The following is a 21,440-nucleotide window of genomic DNA, read 5'->3' as shown; positions in this document are numbered from 1 at the left end:
GGGACAAGAATGCAGCATGTGCCTCGTGAGTGCCAGGCTGTCCTGGCTCCCTGGATGACAGCTTTCCTGAGCCCTGCAGCAAGGATGATCCCTGCACCAGTGCCACCCGAGCCCCTGGGCGAGGGTCCTACTTGGGGAGCTGGGAGCTGCAGGATGGGAACCCTGCAGGAGACCCTGCGCTACCTCAGCTCCCAGCAATCAACCGCAGGCTCTTGCAATGGAGACATCTTTAATTTTTAACAACACCAGAACCGCAAAAATCCCTCTGCATGTGTGGGCAGTACCAGGGGACACTCTGCCACGGAGGGGGGCACAGCAGGTGCCCCCATGCCCCCTTGGCCTCACCAGGACCCAGCTCTGCCCCGGCTCCCGCTGCTGCCTGTGCCCAGGGCTTGGCAGCACACCTATCGCAGTTTAAATAGAATAAATACAGTGAAGAAAACAGTAAAATCTTCAATAAAGAGGCAAAAGGAAAGACAACAGCAGGTCCGGGGGTCCAACCAAACTCCACATGGCCTCTGGATTAGTTACTGAGGAAGTTCTATGAGAGCACATTAAGTTCACAGCCGGAGACTCTCTTACCGCTGTCCTTATATCGAAACCTCGTATTCTCGTGTTTCCTGAAAGGAAGGAAAAGCCAGTTGAGGGCAGCAGCTGCATTTCAAGATCATCTCTCCATTCCTAGGCAGCAAGAAGGATCCTGGGTATTGTTTTGTCCTCAGGGGAGTGATGCCCTCCCAGTTAGGACCCTGCACCCTCTGCATCACCAACCCAGCTCCTGGTGAGTGACCAACACGGACAGACTCCTGCCCTGCTACTCAACACTGTCACAGCGGTGTGGCTGGACTCATCCCATGGCTGCCCACCCAGCCAAACCCCTCAGGAGGGTCTCCGAGGAGGACAGGTGCAGAAGGACTCACCCCTGTCTCATAAATTGGGTTGTCGAACTCTGTTTCTACCGTGATCTGGCTGTAGGGGTGGGAGTACATGAGGGGCAGGCGGAGGCTGGAGTAGTACCGACACCTGCGGGAGATGCTGGAGTCACTGGGCTGCACAGACCAACCCCGGAACAGAACATGACCAGCCCCATCTGCCAATTCCCCCGTCCCAGCTCCCCAACAGCACCCCAAGGGCCCCGAAACACTCCCGAGGACCATGCCCATGGTGTGCAGCTGGCAAGGGCGCGGCAATGCTGAGCCAGCCCTGGCCATGTCCCCCCTGCCCGGTGATGGTCCCCAGCCCAACTGTATGCCCACCTTGTGAGATAGATGTACGCTCCTCCCAGCAGCAGGGAGATGATCAGCACTGGGATGAATATGGCCAAGGCCATATTTCCACCCTCAAGCGATGTCTCTGCAGCAGCTTCTGCTACTGAAAGGACAAGATCTATTATGTTGGCATTTGCAGGCACCGTGTGATCCCCCCTCTGCCTCTCCCCCTCCTCCCAGGCTCCACCAGGCTCTGGCTAAGGTCCCTGCACATCCAGCAAACCCGCATCACTCACCTTCCAGAGCGTGTTCAAAGCTATCTTGGTTCACTGGAAGAGAAATGGAGAATTACTGGTATGTAGCTGGGTTTGACTGGGTACTGGCAGTGGTTGGCTGTTGGGGAGCCCAGACTCAGGGTCTCCTGCCCCATTTGGTCCCAAACCACACTGTGAACTCCCAGATTTTAATAAGCTTTTGGTGTCTGTAAGTGCATGGCCAGGACTGAGCAGGCTGGGTCGAGCAGAGCTCACTCAGCCCAAAGCCAGAGAAGCTCCAGGTCTCAGCTAAGTTCAGCTCCCAGACAGAGACCTGCCAAGGTCTGCAGCCAGACCAAGGGCTGTCCCTGGGCTCTCCCAAGTTGGAGACAGAGGCATGAGCTATCCCCAAGTCTCCCAGGCCCCCCATGTTACCTTTGCAGATGGGCAGGGGTCCACTCCAGTGGGACGGCTGGCCCAGGATGCATTTGATGGTTACCTCCCCCATGAGTTCAAAGCCCTCATAGCACATGAAGGTCAGAGACTCTCCTGGCAGGTAGAGGCGCTTATAAAGAATTTGGTACCCATTTTCTGGCAGTCCTGGATTATCACAGGCCAGTGACTCCTCAGCTGAAAGGGAATGAAACAATCTGGGGTTAGCTCAGGGCTTAGACTACTGAGGGAGAAAAGGACCCTGGAGGGCAGTGAGAAGTACCTGAAGTCCCACCCCATCCTGCTTCCAGGTAGCTCAAAGTTCTGCACCACCCCCTTGCTGGGAAAGGTCCCAGCTTCAGGGAAGGACTCCCTGGGACCCCCAAAGAGGAGCTGAACTGCAGGAAAGCAGGAGAGACAACCCAAACTCACAGACACAGTGTGGGAGCCGTGAGGTCCAGATGGGCGTCCCGGTCTCACGGCTGTAGCAGGTGAGCAAGGAGCTGCCCTCCAGCACGAAGCCAGGGTTGCAGGTGTACTGGATGGTGGTGCCCACCAGCAGCACTGGGTCAGAGATGAGGCGAGTTGAGTGCTCCACCTCCCCTGGGTCTGTGCAGTACATAACTGGGGAGAAGAGGATGGCTGAGCACAGGGTCCCCTTGGAGCAGGGAGCCCCAGCATGGCAGCAGGACCAGCACCATTATGAGGGTGTGGGACCGGGACAGCAGCACCTTGCTGGGGCACTTACTCTTTTCACAGAAGGGGGGGTCGCTGCTCCAGCTGAGGTCCCACTGGCAGGTGAGGGTGTCGCTCCCCACGATGTCATAGCCTGGGTCACACTGGTAGGTGATCTTGGCCCCTCTCACCAGCTCTGTGTGTGACGTGGTTTTCCAGCCGTTCTGGATCTCGGGCAGGTCAGAGCAGGAGTCATTGCGAGACACCTCTGCAGCCAAGAGGGATTCTGGCTGTCACCCACCGAATGAGACTCCATGGCACTGCCCTCCTTGGAGCCACCACACCTGGACTCATGGCCCAAGTGCCTGTTCCTCCCCAAAGCTCTCCAGCCTCACAGTCCACAAATGGCACAGCCACAGCTGGCAGCTGGTCCACAGGTGGCAACCCGTGGGCACAGGGAAGGGGCAGCAGTGGGTGATGGGGGCTCTTTGAAACCTCCCCAGCCCTGACCCTACCAGCAGACAAAGGGCTCAAATGGGGCAGTACCTGTGCTGGGGTCAGGACAACCTGGGAACACCAAGCTCAGCTCTGGCTGCAGGTGCAGGATCAGTGCAGGTACCATGGTTGGTTTGCTCAGGTGAGGGGGCTGTGCCCTGCCCTCCCCAGCCCTGTGCCCACAGCTGAGCCTGACCCTGTGTGCTGCAGAGCACCAAGGAGGGACCTGCAGTCTCACAGGTGCTCTGCATTGCAGTTTGCTCTCTTTGTCACAGCCAGGGCTGTCAGCAGCACAAGGAAAACACGCTTGGAAGGAGTCTGGTGGGGGAAGGCAGGAGGAGGAGAGGTAGCCAGCAAGGCCACAGGCAGCCATGGGGAAGGAGTGCCCTCCCCAGTACTTGTCCCCTGTGTGGGCACTCCCCACTCCAGTCTGGCAGACAGGGCTGCCCCAAAGGACAATGGAACAGATGTCTCCAGGTGCTCTGAGCCACTCTGGAGCAAGGAGCTGGGAGCTGGAAACATCCATCTCAGGAGCCCACCCAGGGACTGGCTTCAGTGACCTTCCCTGCCATCAGCTTATGCCTGGCAGGGTGTGTGTGGGGATCCTGCACTCCCATTTCCAGCAATTTCTTTCCTTCTGGATCAGACCAAGGCTAACAGGGACCAAAAATGCCACTGCCTTGTTGCCAGCCTGGAGGAGGGAGGCACACAGGGACACCCCAGAACTGGCTGACCCAGAGACCTGCAGCTGGCCTGGGGGTTTTGCAGGAGGTTGGTGGGATGTGGAATGCTGGTGTCACAGCAGTTTTTCCCTCTTCCAGACTTGGCACCTGGACAACCTGGGCTGGCTGTGTGTCACATCCCCACCTTCATGGCAAGGGCAGGGGACACACCAGCCCCCTGCTCTCCTTACCTACGTAGTTCATGATGAATCCCTGCCCCTTCCCAAAGATGAGCCCAGCGGGGTCTGAGTGGAACTGGATGGTGAGGTCAGGGCTGGAGGAGTAGAGCTTCTGGGGGCCACTGCTGCCGACGTACTGCCCCAGGATGCGGGCGGTGAGCTCGTCCCCGTCGTAGATCGTGAGAATGTCACTGTTGGTGATGTTCAGGCTGAGAGGAGAGTTTGGTTAGAGAGCAGGGCAAGGAACCCAAACAGGATGCAATGGTGTGCGACTCAAAGGGCAGCAAGGTGACCACTTGCCCCAACACTGCAGTGCAGCAAACTTGCCTTGTGGCTCATCCCTGTCCTGTCCCATCCCCATCCCTCTCTTGTCCCCATCCCTGTCCATATACTGTCCCTGTCCCATTCCCATCCTATCCCCATCCTGTACCTGTCCCCATTCCCATACCTGTCACATCCCCATCCTGTCCCTATCCCACTCCCTGTCCCCTCCTCAGGCAGACTGAGCAGCGCTGTGGCACTGTCCCGTCCCCGCCTGTTTGGGCCGCAGCCCCACGGTTCCCTCTGCCCTCCGGGTGTGACTCCAGGGGTCGAGGTCGGGGCAGTGCCGGTGGCTCCCGGGGCAGCGCATCCCTGCTTGTGGAAGTGCCGGTCCCGGCGGCGCCGCGCTCGTCCCCGCGGCCAGCAGAGCGCAGTGGCGGCCCGCGGATGGCGGGGACTGCCGGGGACACCGGGCAGCGCCGGCCGCAGCATCCATCCACCCCGGCTGCGGCGGGGATGCGGCTGCCCTGGAGCCGAAGAGGATGGGGTGGGCTCGCCCTCTCGCCCCGCTGCCAGGCCAAGGGCAGGAGATGGATGCACATCCCGGGGGACACATGGCTCTGGTGCCAGCGCTGCTGCCAGGCGGGTTCTCTGGCTGAACGGATCATATCAGCCCCAAGAGTGGGCACTGACACCCCCCTCCCTGCTCGCTGTCCTGCCGAGTCCGCATCTCAGCAAGGCTGTCCGGCGCTGGGAGCACAGCCAGCACCAGCAGTGGGGGCATAGCCGGCACCAGCGCTTTGCTGCTCGGTGGTGCAGGAGGGGCTGAGGCAGCAACACCCCCATCCTTCCCTTCCCCAGGGCAGGAGAGGGCCAGGGGAGAAACAGCAGGGTGCTCCTGGCCCCACAGGAGATTTCTGAGCTGATACCCAAACGATTTATTAGAAATGTTCTTGGAAGGAGCCCAGCTAATCCCCATGGCAAGCTGACATTTGTAGTAAATCTCTGCTTTCTGTCAAACATGATTTTCTCAGTGACATTTATGTCTGATGATTTCAAATCACTTGGCCTCCAGTTCTGCTCAGCCCAAGCACCCACAGAGCTGGGAAAGGTGCACTGGGAGCTCTGACTTGGGATTTTATGGGAAGCTTTAAAACCTTTATGACTCTAAGCCTCTACTTGAAACACATCTTGAAAACCCAAAATAGCATCAAAGGAGACTCCCTCTACAGAGGCAGCATTACCATGCCAAGGGCTCCCAGCCCAGCATCAGATCTTGTTCCCTCTGATCCCGGCATGCTCAGCCCGTGCTGAACCCCTTGCTGGGCTCCGCTCCCTTAGTGCCTGTATTTCACATTCAGCCCAAAGATTCAGCTGTTTGCAGCTCATGGATGCCCCCAGGTTCTCCTAACCCCGTATGACCCAGCTCCTGATGGTGCCGTGTGTCACCCCACGTGGCATATGGCCACGTGCTGCTGTGGCGTCACTCCCTGTAGCAAGTTCCAAAGCCATTGGAGGAGCAATAAACTGCTGCAATGGATGGTGTAACAGTGCTTTGAACTCAGAGAGCAGCACTCAGTCCTGCCCACAGTGCCAAGTGCATCAACAGGGATTAGGGAAGCTCTGAGGGGGAGAACAGGAACATGGCATGACTCTTCTCTGTGAGGGTGGTGAGGCCCTGGCACAGGTTGCCCAGAGAAGCTGTGGCTGCCCCATCCCTGGAAATGTTCAAGGCCAGATTGGACAGGGCTTGGAGCAACCTGGTCTAGTGAAAGGTGTCCCTGCCCATGACAAGGAATGAGATGAATGTTAAAATCCCTTCCAACCCAAACCATTATGGGATTCAATGATCCCATGATGGTGCAAGATCCCTGGGGCAAGGAGAGTGGGATACGACAGCAAAGGGGGTTGTGTTCTGTTGGGGTAGAGACAGATACTGAGGTTCCTGGGCTACTCACAGCTGGATGTCCAGGAAGAGTCGCTTCTCCTCACCCACATGGATCCTCCAGATGCAGTCCTCCCCCTCTGCATAGGGCTCCGGCCAGTTGGGGGACAGGATCACCCCAGCCACAGCGGTCAGCTCCCCCCCACACGTGGCTGCGAGAGCGAGAGGTGGTCAGGGCTCAGCGGGGTCACAGGGGTGTTCACCCTCACTGCCCAATGTTGCCCATGACACAGGGACTGACCTCGGCACAGCGGCTCCGTGTCGTTCCAGTACGGGTCCCGCATGTTGACGCACTCGATGACAGCAGGGCCCTGCTCCAGGGAGTGCCCAGGGTCACAGGTGAACTCCACAGTGGTACCCAGGTTGTAGGTGGGGTCGGAGGTGGTGAAGTTCCCGTTCTGGATGTAGGGCTCATAGCAATGGCCCCGCTCGAAGGCTGAAAGAGAAGTCCTGTTAGCCACAGGGACATGGAGCTTCTTCCCTCTCTGGGGGTTCACTGGGTGAACCCCGGGTTCTGCTACTGTCCCCAGCCAGGAACCAACCCCTGCATCCCCACTAGCATGGACAGCCTCTTCCATGGCATGTTTTACAGGCAATTAGGATTAGCAACAATTTATCTGCCCTGAGCCATGCAGGTTTAACGAAACCCCACTCCTGTGGGGACACGCTCACAGCACTGCCAGGCACTGTGTTTGCTGACCCATCCACCCTGGGATTACTGAGTGTTACCGAGCCTGCTCGGGGGCACAGGGCTCCCGTGGGAATGATCCTCCAGTGGGATCCACCTAAATGACTGGAGCAAAGCTGTGTGAGCTGCCAGGGCTGGTCCTGCACCCTGTCCCTGAAAGAGACAGATCCAGAGGATGGCAGATGGGTAAGTGGGAGGACAGCCCTGTCCCTGGCACAGGAGACATGTCCCATGGACACTCAGCTCACCAACAAGCTTTCCTGCTGAAGGAAATGCCATTTCACTATTTCTTTCCCTACTTTTTCCTAGACAAATATATTCCCCAAAGCTCCTACAGCACCCATGAGGTTCAGGTCACCCTGTGTGCCCACAGTGACACAGGGACAGCAGCACAGGGGAGCACCAGGTCTGCTGGTGCCAGTGGCAGCTGAGACCCTTCCTACAGCCGGGTGTGCTGGCTGAGGCCGGGCACAGCCCTTGGGGCACTGCCCCCAGGGCACCACGATGAGGACACAGCACCTTCGAAGCGGATGTTGAAAGTCGTGGCGGCCGCGGGTTCCTCCGCGAGGAAGTCGATCCTGATGGAGGAGCCATCGCTGATCACCCCCTCGAAGGGCACGCTCTCCGCACGCAGCGAGTCGTAGAGCACAGCAGACTGGTTGGTGTCCCCGCTGTACACCACCATCCTGCAGGGCAGGACACAGCACGTTACGTGGGACAGGAGTCCCTGTGTCCCACCCAGCCCCTGGAGGTCTGAGGTAGGCGAGCTGGGACCAGCTGGGAACTTCCAAACCCAGGTGGCTCCTGGACCCTCACCTGTCCTTCTCGGTCAGCAGGAGCTTCTCAAAGTGCAGGTGCAGCTTCTGTCCCGGGGGTGCCCCAATGGCCCACACGCAGTACATGCTGCTGGACTGGTTCCCAGTGTAGCTGGGTGACAGGACACGGCCAATGGTGGCATTGTGGACCTTCCCTCCACAGGGAGCTGTCAGAACAGAGCACAGCCACACTGGTATGGGCAGGGGGACGGGGCAAGGCAAAGGGGATGGGGCAGGGCAGACGGGACGGGGGCATCTGTACTCCCACAGCCCACAGATGACCCCCTCCACTGGCACCTGCCCAGTTCTCTTCAGTCCCTAATGCACAAACCTCTCACCTGTTTTGGCTTTGCTCTATCTGTACATATTTATACTCACACATATATACTCGCACATACACATAAAATCTATAATTTCCTGTTCCTTTCCTGCCTAATGAGGGGATAGATTTTGCAGTCACTGCCCGGCCAACAGCAGTACCTCGGGCTGCGCTGTGTGCAGAGCTGGGCATCGCTCTCACTCTCTCCCAGAACCTCACTGAACCCATGGCATGAAGAAAGGGATTACATTTTTGGTTGTGGACCCCAGTTTTCCTTAGCTCTGAGGGTGTGCAGTGTACCTGAGCAGATGGGCTCGGGGCTGCTCCAGTGCGGCCGGGACGCGTTGATGCACGTCAGCACCCGGGGACCCTGCAGCTCGTAGCCCAGGTGACAGTGAAAGTGAGCAATTCCACCCGAGTGCAAATCCATCACAGTGACGTCTCCAAAGTCAGGTCTCCGTGGGAAGTTGCAGCTCAGCATAAACACTGCAACAAGCACATCCATTTGGAGTTTAGGGCTCATCTGCTCCCAGCCACCCCACAGGGGGGGTGAACGTAGGGACGTGCTGGATGTCCCCACGTGTCACACACAGACCTGGCTGCCAGGTGCCAACCCCCTGCTCTGCTGCTTCCTCACCTGTTACTGCTCTTGCCCAGACCCAGTTTCTATTTTAAAAATAATTTGCTCAAACTCATTTATTTTTTACAGCTCTTCGAGGTAAAAAATAGACTCACAGTGTAAGTGTGTGTAGGAAGAGCTGCTGTACAGGGACAGAAACAGGGCAAGGCAGGCGTGAAAGGCACAGCCAGTGCCAGGGTTGAAGACATCAGGGCACATTGAACCATCTGCTCTGGGCACAACACCTTGACCACCCCATGCTCTGAGCATGGGCAGGCAGTGCAACAGGAGCCCAACTGCTCTGTGCAGGCAGAGCCCACCATCCTTCCATCCCCGCAGCCCGATGGGACTGACCCCCATCCCACCCCTACCCACATCAGGGAGACACTCACCCTGATAGTGGAGCTGGAAGGTCCCCACCACCTCGTCCTGGAAGGTGCGGAAGTAGACGGAGATGGTGTTGGTGGGGCTGCGGATCACCTGGCCCTCCACCAGCAGGGTCTGGTTGGCCAGGACCACGAGGGCATCACCATCCACACCGCGGATGGAGAGCACCTCCCCGTCAGACAGGTTCACACTCTTGACCTGGGAGGGAGCAGAGACCTGTGAGCTGCGGGTGAAGGGGGGGTCCCAATAGGGTTCCAGGTGAGGGCTCACATCCCAGCCCTGGACACAGAGTGCCCACAGAGCATTGCACCAGCACAGCCCTCCCTCTGTTTGGTGCCCACCATCCAGCCCATGCACCGGGAATCCTCCCCAGGATCCCTCACCCCACTGAGTGGGGGGAGTGGTGGGGAGTCACACAGCAAGTGCATCTAATGAGTAGTCCCAAAAGCCTTTAATTATTATTTGGAAATAGCTGAGCAGTAACCTCACATTTGCATTTCACGTCCATTTAGCTTAATAAATGGGCTCATATTTCAGCAGAAAGATGCTCATCAGATCGTTTGTTTCCTTAAGTGTGCAAGCCCAGGGCTCTATATTTAGCACCCAGCCCAGCCTGTGATTACAAGCGCTCCCGATGATGTTGTGACTGGAGGGATTGGTGGCTGTTGTCACCATCATGCCACCTCCCCCTGGCCCACAAGGTAGGACACAGCCACTGGCACTAAAAGGACCCCCACACAGCCCTTGGCATCCTCTGCCCTTCTGCTGGGAGGAGGGAGATTTCCTCGGGAGAAACCACCTTAGTCCCACCAAGTGACTCCCTGCCTGATCTGAAGGAACATCCCTGGAAAAGCCTGATCTTTGCTATGGGGCTGGACCGAGCACCGCCAGGCTGGGTCAGAGTATGCCTGAGTTCACCCCGGCCCGTGTTTTAATCCAGGAGGAGCTGATTTTGCCATTTTTTTGCAGCAGGGTGCTGGGTCCTGGCAGATAAAAGCATCATCAGAAACACGGGCTCAGTGCAAACCCAGCCCCCAACCTGACCCAGGTCATTCCTTTTTCTCCAGGTTTTGTCCCGGAAATGTGCCTCCCCAGCACAGCTAGCACACACTGCAGCTCGTGGGATGGCTCAGATCTAATTATTAATAAATGGAATGAAGTGTTATTTGGGATGAATTATTTGGAACATGGGATCCAGGGATGCTGAGTGGGCTCCACACAATGCTAACTACTTCCTGCCAGCTCCTACCAGGACAGAGTTTTGCTTCCCCAGCTGGGTCTGAATCCCTGCAAAGATGTTCCCAGGGTGTTTCTAACACATTTTGTTCTGAAATCCCTCCAGTCAAACCTATTCCCCAGCTGGCTCCCTCCAGTGATGATGGCATCATGCACACTATGCAGAGCCAAATCACTCCAGGAAATTGGGAAGGGGAGCATTCAGGAGTGCTGCTGGAGCAGCTCTGCCCTGGGAAGGGGATTCAGGAGAGCAGCAGGAGCAGGCAGAGCTCTGTGGAAGGGAGGAAGCTGAGGAGCACTGCTGGGTGCCATGAGACACACACATACACACACACCACTCGACTCTGCCAGCAGCCTATCCTCCAGCAAACCCAGGCCCAGAGCAGCTCGGAGCTGGGTGTCACTGTGAGTGTCACATGCCATTCTCTGTGCCAGCACCAGGCTGGCATCATCAGAGGAGTCCAGAGTACCCAGCGAGCCCAGACGATGCAGTGGCCTCGTGCCAGGGACCGTCAGCGCTGTGAGAGGGACCATATGTGTGAGCTCCTGCCAGGGGCTGGGAGGACCAGTTCTAACTTTAATCCATGTCTGCGTTGATGTCAGCTCCTCCAGAGCCTGTTGGGAAGGCAGGAGGGATCCTCAAGCCAGGCTGCCAGCCTCGCTCACCCACTAGAAAACCTCTTTAGGGAAATTCTATTTCCTGCCAAGAAGATTCAAGAATTTTAAAAATAAATATAATTTCACGAAGCACTTGGAGAGCTGGCTGCTCCCAGCTCTCAGGGCTGCCATGGTACAGCCTGGCTGGCACAGGGACAGGCAGGGGCACCGCTGTCCCTGAGTTGCTGTGAGGGATGTGGGCGGCTGCTGGCAGGGAGCCAAGCAGAGACCCCAAGCTCTCACACATCCCTCCGTGTTCAGCCTCCAGAAGGACCTTCTGAGACCCTGCACCACTTGTGACAGGGGTGGTCACCAGCTCAGGCTCCACATAGAGACTATCAAACCCAGCTCCCCAGGTCACCCCACCACAGCACCTGCAACACAGCACCTGCTCCAGAGCTCCCAGCCCAGCCTGATCTGGCATCTCCCAAAACAGCATCCCTGAGTGGCTCTGGCCTCCAGAGCTCCCAGTTCAGTCCACCCATGTGAAGAAAGGAATCCCCTTCGAAGGACTTACTCTCCATTCCCACTCCAGGAGTTGTGAATTAAATCCAAACCTCTCCTGTTGTACCAATTACCCAGCACCTACTGGATGGAATTCACCTCAGAGCCCCCAGAGCTCACAGCCCAGCTGTGGTCGGGCAGCTCAGGGCACTGCCCAGCTGCAGATGAGGCCACATTCTGCAAGCACGGACCTGCTGTTGTGATTTAATTTGTCTGAAATGCTCAGAAGCATCAACAAAGGGAAATGCAAAGCTTGAGGGGTGTAGAGGCTAATTTTATGCTCCATTAAAACCTTGGCTTACAACAGAGCGAGGTCAGGAGTGGTGTCACCTGATGGATTATGGGCAGAGGCGAATTTACAGCAAAGCAGCCTGTCTTTAGCACCCTGCAGGTCTGGGGAGACAGTTACTGCCATGGAAAAGTGTCTGAGATGCTCAGGCACCCCAGTGTACACCCTGTGCTGTCACCACTGCCCCATTTCTGGGACTGGTGGCCACCTTGCCATTGTGCCCCGGGGATCAGCCACAGCCTGTGCCCACTTGAAGGGGACAACCCCAGTGGAACCCTTGCTCCTTCTAATGCACATTCTTAATTACGCAGATTAAAAGTCAATGGATGTTAATTGGATGCAAACAGTGACATGGGGAGAACCAAAGAAGAAAGAATTGAATGCCAGAGTATGGGGACTCTGGGCTGGTTTGACCTGGAGAGTGTTTGGAATGTGTTGAGGCTGCTGCCCTGCTCCCAGCCTCACCAGGCTGAGGGGTGCTGTATTTTGGGGAGAGCTGATGGAGCACATCAGCTCTAGTAAGAATGCCCCACTCTGATGGGAGGGCACATGGTGAGCATGTGCACTGGCTAGAGAGGGGACCTGGGCTGCCCACCCTGCTGCCTCGGGGCTTCCTGCACCCACTGGGGCCACCCACACCTTTCCCAGCAGGCAGGGGGATGCAGGGACCAGGGGACTTGTGTTCTTCCCACCAAAACCAAGTGCCTTTTTAGCAAATTGCTTGCCAGTGCCTCGTTGTTAAATTAATTGTGTGACATTTAAGCGGTTTGATCATCGCTGACATTCAGGGTGTACCAGCTCCCTTGTACAGTTTGTTTATTAGGAGGCCTAAGAAAAATCTATTTTTTCCCTGGGAAGGTTTATCTTAGCAAGTGCAGGCGCCCAGGGCAGTGGTGCCCAGGGCTGTGGGTGCCTTGCACAATTTACTGCTGTGAACACAGGGGTCTGGCTGTGAGGATCCCCAAACTGAAGCTCTTCTCACCTGGAGCTCGACGCCGTAGCCCGTGTAGACAGTGACATTGTAGGTGCACTGCAGGTACCCGTGCAGGGGCAGCGGGGGGTAGTCTGTGGAGTCGATGTAGCCCTCGGGGTCGTGGAAGCTCATGCTGCACAGGACTGGGGGAACACACGTCAGCAATCACACCGAGGGACCGTCACCTGGCAGCTCCATCCCGCACCCAAAAACCCAGCACCCAGGTCCCTGCTCCATCAGCTGACCCCACTGAATCATAGGATCAGGGAGTGATTTGCACTGGAAGGGACTTTAAAGACCATCCAGTCCCACCCCCTGCCATGGGCAGGGACACCTTCCACTAGACCAGGTTACTTCAGGCCCTGTCCAACCTGGCCTGGAACACTTCCAGGGATGGGACAGCCACAGCTTCTCTGGGCAACCTGTGCCAGGGCCTCACCACCCTCACAGGGAAGAATTCCTTCCCAATATCCCATCTAACCCTGCTCTCTGTCAGTGGGAAGCCATTCCCCCTTGTCGTGTCACATCAGGCCCTTGTCCAAAGTCCCTCTCCAGCTCTATTGGAGTCCCTTTAGGCACTGGAAGGGGCTCTAAGGTCTCCCCAGAAGCTTCTCTTTTCCAGACTGAACAACTCTAACTCTCCCAGACTTTTCCCATAGGAGATGTGCTCCAGCCCTCTGAGCACCAAGATTTTAGGCAGCTCCCCAAACCCAGGTGGTGTCCTGGTTTTGGGGGGCTGCCTAAACACAGACCTGCTCCCCCTCAGCTGCTGTACCCCTGTGCCTGTGCTCTGGCAGCTCATCTTACCTGGGGTGGGCTCCGTGGTGGTGACAGTGGTGGTAATGATGGTGGATGTGGTGGTTTCTTGGCTCTCCTCTGATGAGGAGCTGTGCACATCTCTCTCTGCACTGTTCATCGGGATAACGGTGTCACCGTTGGGAGCCGTGGTTGGAACCTCCTCAGCATCACCTGCGCTGTCAGGGAAGGGCCGAGGCAGGGCTGGTGGCAGGGTGGATGGAGAGATCTGCAGCGTGGGGCAGCTGGTGGTGGCCTGATCCCCCCAGGGCAGCTCTGGGGGCCCCTGGTCCATGTCCTCTGCTGGCACTCGTGGATCTTGGGCAGTGGTGGGGAGCCGAGAGCGCAGCGGGCTGGCTGGGGAGGCAGTCCCAGGGGGCCCTGCCAGGGTGGGCTTGAGCCTTGGGTGCCTTCTTCCCATATTTACTTGCTTTAGAGTTGGTGGCTTTTTCTTAACAGGGACAGGTTTTTTTGCATCAGTGCTGGGGGCCGTGGTGGCTGTTGGCAGGACACGGCTCTGCATCAGCAACGTTGTCTCCTCTGCTGCTGGTTTGGCACCGTCCTCCGTGGCTGGCAGCAGGTTGAGTGCAGTGGCATGTCCCAGCTCCTCGGCTCCACCATCTGAACCCATGGCATGCCCAAAATCCTCAGCTCCACCGGCCAAACCTGTGCCGTGCCCGAACTCTGCAGCTCCACCGACCATCTTGTCCACCAGCTCATCTGCAGCAAGAGGGTCTGGGCTGACAGGGACCAGCGCCACTCCTGATCCGCTGTCTGAAAAAAAACAGGCAAAAGTGGGACTTGGGCAAGTCTGGGCATGAAATTGTAACTGTGTTGCTGGTGTGAAATCAGTCCCCTGGGAAGCTGTGGCTGAAGGAACACCCACTGCTCTCCCAAAGAAGGAATGACTGGTCCCCACAGCACAGCACAAGCCTTGGTAGAGCCCCCCCTTAGGCACCCCTTGTGTTGGGCAAACCCAACACAACCTGTGGGATGAAAAGCAAGTGACCAAAGCTACCCAGCACTGCCCCAGCCAGGGGATAATTGCATAAATACAGATTTATCCACCGCAAGTGGGGTGTCCGGGCTGTGGCCGTGGGGTGAAATACAGGGTGATCTTTGTGAGATACTGCAGAGAGCTCAGAGAGTCAAAGCTTTCCATGGAAACAGCAGTTGCCAGGGAAAGTGCTTAATGCACGGTACTTAAAGATCGTAATTCCAGCCCCCTCAGCTCCCCTGGGAGGGTTTGGAGACCCTAAAATGCAGGATCCCTGCCCTTGTGTGGGCGTGGGGGGGTCTGCAAGCCCCCAGCCCCACTGCTGGCTGCCCAGGCACGTGTTCCCTTTCACAGCTGCACACAAAGGCACCGACCTGCTCCCAAAAGCAGTTTGAGCTGCTGTGATGTGCCCATGGGGGCAGCCAGAACATGTGCCCACCACAGTGCCAGTTCTCCCAGGGATGGGGGGCTGGAGCAGCAGCCAAGGTTTCTTTCCCAAGCAGGCTCTAGATAAGCCTCCGGATCACCCTGGGCACGTCATCGCTGTCAGTATTACAGGTGCTTTAAACAAAAGCACAATGCTTGGGCTAGACTTAACTTGGGTTTTTTGCGTTTCAGTTCTACCAATTTAGGTAGGACCAGAATGAAAAGGAAAAAAAGATTTCACATCTTGGATGTGAAATCTGAAACACGGGGACACTGCTGAGTGATCCTGCCCATGGGGATAGAGGAATGACACAAGAGCCTGTGTAGAGGGACTGAGCAACTGATGAAAACTGACTTTGCTCCATCTTCTGGAAAATCAGAGCAGTTTCTGGCAAGAGTTGAAGATAAGGAATAAGAGGGAAAGACAAAGGCTGGTGAGTTATCTTGAAGGATGGAGTCACCAAAATTCACTGACAGCCCTTGTGCTGCTTCCAGTCCTTGGTCCTAGAGAGTCTTTGGACACACTGTCAGTACCTGGGCTGGTCCTTCATCCCTGGAACAGCCAGGGATGGAGCTGTGCCCACCCCAAGCCACTGTGTCCTGCTGCCAGCCAGTCGAGTCATGGATCCAGCCACCAGCAAACGTGTTCTGGCCCCAGAGGGTTTTCTGGCCCTCTCCTACTATGCTTCCCACAAGTTAAAACATTAATACTTTAATTAGCAAGTGGTTCAGCAAATCAATTAGCTGATTCCCTTAGCACATTAGGAGACATTTCACACACATCATCTGCAACCACCAACTGGTGTCAGCTCTGAATAATCTCCCATGGCTCCCCCTGGGTGCCTTGGTGTCCCCACACACACTGCTGGGAGTAGGACCTGGGAGACCCTGCAACCTCCACTTTGTTCTGGCAGTCTCTGCCTCCCTCTCCATCCCACCCTGGACTGGTCCTGGCCCCTGTGGGCATCCTGCCATGGGCTGATGGGGGGGAATTGGTCCCCAAGGCATTGCCAGTGTCAACTCTCCTGTCATGAGTTTTGCAGAGCTTTCTTGGGCTTTTGCCTTCCTCTTGCAGCTGAAGTCCATTTAGTGGTTGATGTCCCACAGGTCAGCTCACTGGTTTTAGTGCTCTGCAGCAAAAGGCTTTCTCCGTGATGGGAGAAGATGGGGGTTTCAGACAAGGAGGAGGCAGCACAGTCCTGGAGGTGAGGGGATGGGGCTTGCTGGCTGGTGGGATGTGGTGGGACGTAGTGGGACATGGTGGGACACTGGGTGACAGTGGGACAGTCAGAGTGTTCCTGCAGGATCCCAAGTCCTTAAAGCCAGCGTATTCCCAGAAAGATCAAACCAGCATCCCTGGGTTATTTGTCACATGAACCCTAATTCTTAATGGATTTTGCCATTAAACCATGTTTTATGCTTTTGAAAAGTTGACTAATTCCTTATTAGATCCTTTGCCAGGATGCATTTACCCGATTCTGTCCTTAACAAAGCATGAAATAAAACACCCTATAAAGTGACTCTTTAATGAGACACTGAACATGCTTCAGTCTGTAAAGGGCAAATGTGCATTCCAGGGAAGTGGAGAAGGTGGAATGAAGCCAGGCTGTGGCGGGGAGGGGGACATGCAGGAGCTTTGGCATCAAGGATTAATATAGGCTTATTCCACATTACAAGAAAGAGAAGTGATTAATGATCTCAGCTCCAGATTGCATCACCACCCCCAAACCCGAGCTGTGCTCTGGCACATCCCCAGGCTGCCAGACTCTGCTCCCTCCCCACCTACCTCAGAGCTGCCCCACAGCCCCAGCGCAGCCCCCTGCTCGCTCAGTCCTGCCTGGACCCCATCTCAGGAGACAGAATCAAGTATCCACATCCTTAAGGAAGGATTGCAATAGGTTTCCATATTTTGTATTGATCAGGGTGGGCTTTGGAAAGCCTTTTCATGCCGATTCGAATGCACACAGCCATTCTCCCGCCTCCAAGGCCCACAGGGTAAGAGACGACCTGGCTCCACAGGAGGCTGGGCTGGGGCTGGGGTAGGCTGAGCAGGACTCTCATTGGCTGCCAAAATCCATCCTGTTCTCACAAATTATCAATCTGGAGACACTGAGCTGGTGGAAGAGAAATGGTCACGTTTGACCTTGATCTAATCTGCTAAATCAGCTCTGGAGGAAATAAATGCTATTGAGATGAACAAGGGGTTTATCTTGTATCTTGATCAGAAGCTCTCTGCAGGCTCTCTTTCAGGACTGGAAAGGCTTCTTCAAATCCATGGAAGCCTCTGTTGTGGCCTTGCAGCCCCTGCTCCCCCAGACGTGGCACCCGTGGCTCTGTGCTCTGCACAGCGTTGTGGGCACGGGCGGCTGCTCCTGAGGGATGGGACAGACACGTCCGGGACAGTTTGGAGCACAAGTGACCTTAATGCAAAGAGACAGCTCTTCTTCAAGTCTATTCTGGGATCTGCCTGGATACCAGCGTGTAAACACTGTGGAAGGAAGCTCAGCTCCAGGGAGGATGTCTCCAACCAGCCGCACTCCCCCGCGGTTTATACTTAGCTGTGTCGGAAGCTCTGGCTCCTCGGTGGGATGAGGGTGCTGAGCACTGTGGGAGCTGCCAGTGGGACACAGCCCTTTCTCGGGGCTCAGGTGATGCCACAGGGGTCTGGAAAGGCAGCAGGATAGGAGGGGTTGCAGGGCAAGGGCTCCCAGAGCGTCTCCTCTCACCCAGGCCCAGCATTGACACGGGTGCTTGCAGGGCATCAACCACCCGTGGGAGCCCCAAAGTTTCATCCACATGTGAGAGGGTCCCCCTCTTTCCTGTGGGCAGTGGTGGCAGAGAAGCATCTGCTGCTCCAGAGGCGCCATGGCTGGAGAGCTGCAGGCAAACCTGATTGCTGAGATACCTCAGCCAGAGGGGCTTAGAGGAATTACAGAGCTGCAAATGCCTGATAAAAGGATGCTGGAATAATCACAAAGGCCTCATTTTGCGGCTGTGCTCCTGAAAGGGCTAAACCAGGAGTAGCTGTATCGTGGGCTCCCATTACTAATGCCGATGGTATCGCTGCCGCACAATGAGCACATGCTCCTCGGCTGCTGGGAATGGCAGTGGGATTGCTCGAGCTCAGAAGTCGCTGTCCAGGACAGTTTAGGATCTGATTATAGCAAAAATGGATAAAGCTTATCCAGATGCTATTAATGGTGGTGTTCAGCCCTGTGCTCTGCCTGTGTGATGGGCTAGGTAGATTGACAGGTGCTGGGCCGGGCTAATCCGTCCTGGAGCTGCTGCTGGTGTCTCTTGTGAGCCCTCATGGAGAGCTGGGATTGATCCTGCACCCCCCAGCACGCCATCCAGGACTGATCCGAAGCACCCAAGCCTCTGCGTGCAGGCTGAACCCCCAGAATTCCCAATTCCCACACAGGTGATGAAGGAGGGTTGGCAGGTGCTGCCGTGCACTGGATCGTCAGGAGGATGAGTTCATCCAGGGCTTATCCAGATCTTGGACAAAAGAGGGCTGTTGAGGCCAGTCCCTGATGCAACCCAGTGTCAGTAAGGTTTGGTGGGTGGGAAGGGGCAGCAGCACCCTGGGCACCTCCTGCTTTTCTGCCTCTTCCCACATCGACCTCCAGCACCTGCCACACAGGTTTCACCCTCAGGGAGGAAAACAGAGGGTTTGGGTGGGAAGTGAGGATCTGAGAAGAAGCATGTTGTGCCCGTGAAAACACTCAGCTGTGACGGATTGGAAATTTTTTGGTTAAGTTTCAGATTTTAGACTTTTGCCTTGAATCTTGAAGAGCAGAAAAACCTTAATCAAAACAGTCTTTCATTTTCCAAATGTCCCCACAGCCGGAAGCAGCCTCTCTGGCCGCCTGCCTCCAGGCAGATGTGAATCCCACGTTTTCCTGCAGTTACAGTTTCGACAAATTAAGTTTTTCCAATGGCAAAAAACCTCCACTTTTCCTCAAGAGCATCCTGCCGGTTCACCCTGTAAGCAAATAAAGCCGTAGCAATCCGATCCGGGTGAGTCATCCCCGTGGGAGCGCCGGGAAGTGCAGCCAGAGCAGGGTCTGCCCGCGGCACCCTGAGTTTCGGAGCCGCTCTCCTCTTAAAGGCGACTCTGTGCCCCCGGCGAGGCAGAAGCGGGAGGGCTGTGGATGAATTTCAGACAAACATTTCCATTGCAGTCAGAGAAAATAGAAAGTGATTCTCCGATGTGGCACAAGGACACAGCGGCGGTGCCTGTCCCCAGGTCCTGCCCGGCAGGGATGGCAGCACAGGGATGCTGGGAGCCCCAAGACTCCAGTGCTCGGTCCTGCACACCGTGAAAACATGGACTGTCCCACGGAGCAATTGATGTAAGATAACTCAGAAGAAAAAAGATGCCCAGCCTTTGCTCAGGAGGAGACTGCAGCAGAGATCAAGAAACTCCGGGAATGATTTGCCTCCCATTCCAGGGGGCACCTGGATGTCATTCTCATGCTATCCCCATGTACCATATCCTCTGCAGTGCAGGTGAACCAGCACCTTTCCCTGCTGATTTGATCCTGCTCTGGGCTCAGGCTGGGATGGGGCTGAGCACTGGGATTCCTGGGGCAGGATGGGGTCAGGATGCATTTCTTTCCATTCCCATGAATTTCCCAATGCCACAGAGACTCCGGTGGCCCTGGGGAGTTTCCAATCTGCTTTAAAATGCTGTTAAATTGCCCATGTGCAGGGGTTTATTTATGCTCATAGGACTGTGGTCTGAATATTTCATTTTAAAATTTACATCTGTGTCACTTGCGATGCTCAAACAAGGTTGCCATGGAAACCCCTCATTACTGGGTGAGGATGCTGGCAGTGGTGCCCAGCCCAAGAAGCCATGGCCAGGAAGGACCAGGCTCTCCTCCCCACTGCCCACCTGACTGCAGCTCCCGCATCCAGTGGCAAATCTGCCTCTGTCGGGAAAGAAGAGAGGAGAAGAGAGAATCATGGAATCATTGAATCCTGGAATGGTTTGAGTTGGAAGGGACCTTAAGCACCATCTCATCCACTCCCCTGCCATGGGCAGGGTCACCTTCCAGTAGACCAGGTTACTCCAAGCCCATCCAACCTGGCCTTGAGCACTTCCAGGGATGGAAGAGAGGCATTTCACAGTGTCTGCTGCTCATAGCAAGAGACTCAGGGACCTGCTGCATTGGCAGAGTATGTGGGGCTGGGACGTGGTCCTGGGAGACAGCGCATACCCATTGTCACACTTGATCCCAGCACCGGGCTGAATCGGATGGAAAAACCCCCTGGACTGGCCACAGCTGAGTGGGTTCTTGGTCCCAGGTGGGAGCAGGGAGTTTGTCAGGGACTGCTGCAGGTGGTGGGCAACATTCCGACAGCAAAACACTCCTAAAAACCTGTTTCAGTGGTAAATCGATCCTACTTGTGCCTGACTGGTGAATTCATGCTGCTTGTGCCTGGCTGACTCTGCTCAGGAGCAAGGACGCCACCAGGAATACGGGAATTAAACTTGCAAACCTCTCCCCTCCACGTGTTCCCGAGAAGCTCGTAACTGCTCTAACGATCCGCAGCGGCCTGACAGATGCTGGGAAATTACACACTTCTCTGAGCTATGAGGAAAATAGATTTTCCTCCCTGGTGCTGCTTCATGGAGCTGGAATCAATGAGACTTTGACTCTCGGGTATTTGTTTTGGCCATGCCAGCTCCGTGCAGGCACCTGTGGCTTTGGGCAGGTCCCCTCACTCTGGAGCCTGTGTGTCCCAGCAATGCCCCAACCCTGGCACCCCGGCACCCCTCACCCCTGTATCCCACCTAGCACAGAGCAGCCCTGGCACAGCCCCAGATACCCAGGGATGAAATCATGCTGGGAATTGCCTAGCTCCTTCCCAAAAGGACGCAGGAGGAGCAGCACCAGCAGCTAATGAGGAAGAGGAATTAAAGAGGCTCATCCAATTATGGAGGAATCAAGAGATTTGCAGTGTGGAAGTGATACAACTCATCGCATGCTGACTGTTCCTAAATGGATCCCACTGCTTCCCCCAATGTGAGAGGAATTATCCTGATATTCCAAGAGCAATACACGGACTCATGGGGACCAGGGGCAAGGGGGCAAAGCCATTACAGAGAGTGGAACTTTGATGCAGGGATTGGTTTATCACAGATTTTTATGATGTCAAGTATAAGAAAGGCACATCTGTGCCTTGTCACAGGCAGACAGACCTGGCTAAAAGGAATTAACCCAGTGGGTTCAAGGACTCATTAATTTTTGTGGAAGCTGAGCCTCTCACTAGTTGCAAATAGGAAGTTTCCCATTGAGCTTTCTAGTCTTCCTGGTAAATCCCCAGTGCCAGAACTCCACCTCGGCCAGATGCACGCCCAGGATTACCACAGCCAGCACCAGACACAGACATCTGAGGGCAGGGGGACCTGCTCTCCCTGTCCTCTGCTGCCGTGTCCCCATGGGTGTCCTCACTTTAGAGAGGTTTGTCACAGGGATCACAAAATCCCAGAATTGTTTGGGTTTGAAGGGACCTTAAAGATCATCCAGTTTCACCCCTGATGTGGGCAGGGAC

The 21,440-nt window shown here is 55.9% G+C and overlaps 1 protein-coding gene across 2 annotated transcripts in view; it reads right to left on the bottom strand.

Annotated features, from left to right (window-relative positions):
• Positions 1 to 212: 212 nt before the first annotated feature.
• The window catches only part of SEZ6L (seizure related 6 homolog like), a 36,349-nt gene continuing 15,121 nt past the window's right edge, over positions 213 to 21,440 (bottom strand). The window contains exons 2-17 of one of the 2 annotated variants that reach the window (XM_027652212.1): positions 13,466 to 14,227; positions 12,668 to 12,801; positions 9,005 to 9,197; positions 8,294 to 8,479; positions 7,676 to 7,841; positions 7,379 to 7,545; positions 6,413 to 6,607; positions 6,185 to 6,323; positions 3,978 to 4,174; positions 2,643 to 2,837; positions 2,327 to 2,518; positions 1,898 to 2,092; positions 1,505 to 1,537; positions 1,257 to 1,371; positions 921 to 1,023; positions 213 to 620 (exon numbers count right to left, since the gene is read on the bottom strand). In XM_027652212.1, coding sequence (XP_027508013.1) covers positions 591 to 620; positions 921 to 1,023; positions 1,257 to 1,371; positions 1,505 to 1,537; positions 1,898 to 2,092; positions 2,327 to 2,518; positions 2,643 to 2,837; positions 3,978 to 4,174; positions 6,185 to 6,323; positions 6,413 to 6,607; positions 7,379 to 7,545; positions 7,676 to 7,841; positions 8,294 to 8,479; positions 9,005 to 9,197; positions 12,668 to 12,801; positions 13,466 to 14,227 — 3,002 coding nt within the window. In that variant the 3' untranslated portion in view covers positions 213 to 590. The remainder of the gene's footprint in view (positions 621 to 920; positions 1,024 to 1,256; positions 1,372 to 1,504; positions 1,538 to 1,897; positions 2,093 to 2,326; positions 2,519 to 2,642; positions 2,838 to 3,977; positions 4,175 to 6,184; positions 6,324 to 6,412; positions 6,608 to 7,378; positions 7,546 to 7,675; positions 7,842 to 8,293; positions 8,480 to 9,004; positions 9,198 to 12,667; positions 12,802 to 13,465; positions 14,228 to 21,440) is intronic. The other variant, XM_027652213.1, reaches the window with a different exon arrangement.

This window comes from Corapipo altera, unplaced genomic scaffold, assembly GCF_003945725.1.
Source record: "Corapipo altera isolate COAL_440 unplaced genomic scaffold, ASM394572v1 67, whole genome shotgun sequence".
Classification (NCBI taxonomy): Eukaryota; Metazoa; Chordata; class Aves; order Passeriformes; family Pipridae; genus Corapipo; species Corapipo altera.
This window is presented reverse-complemented; position numbering and strand designations above follow the sequence as displayed.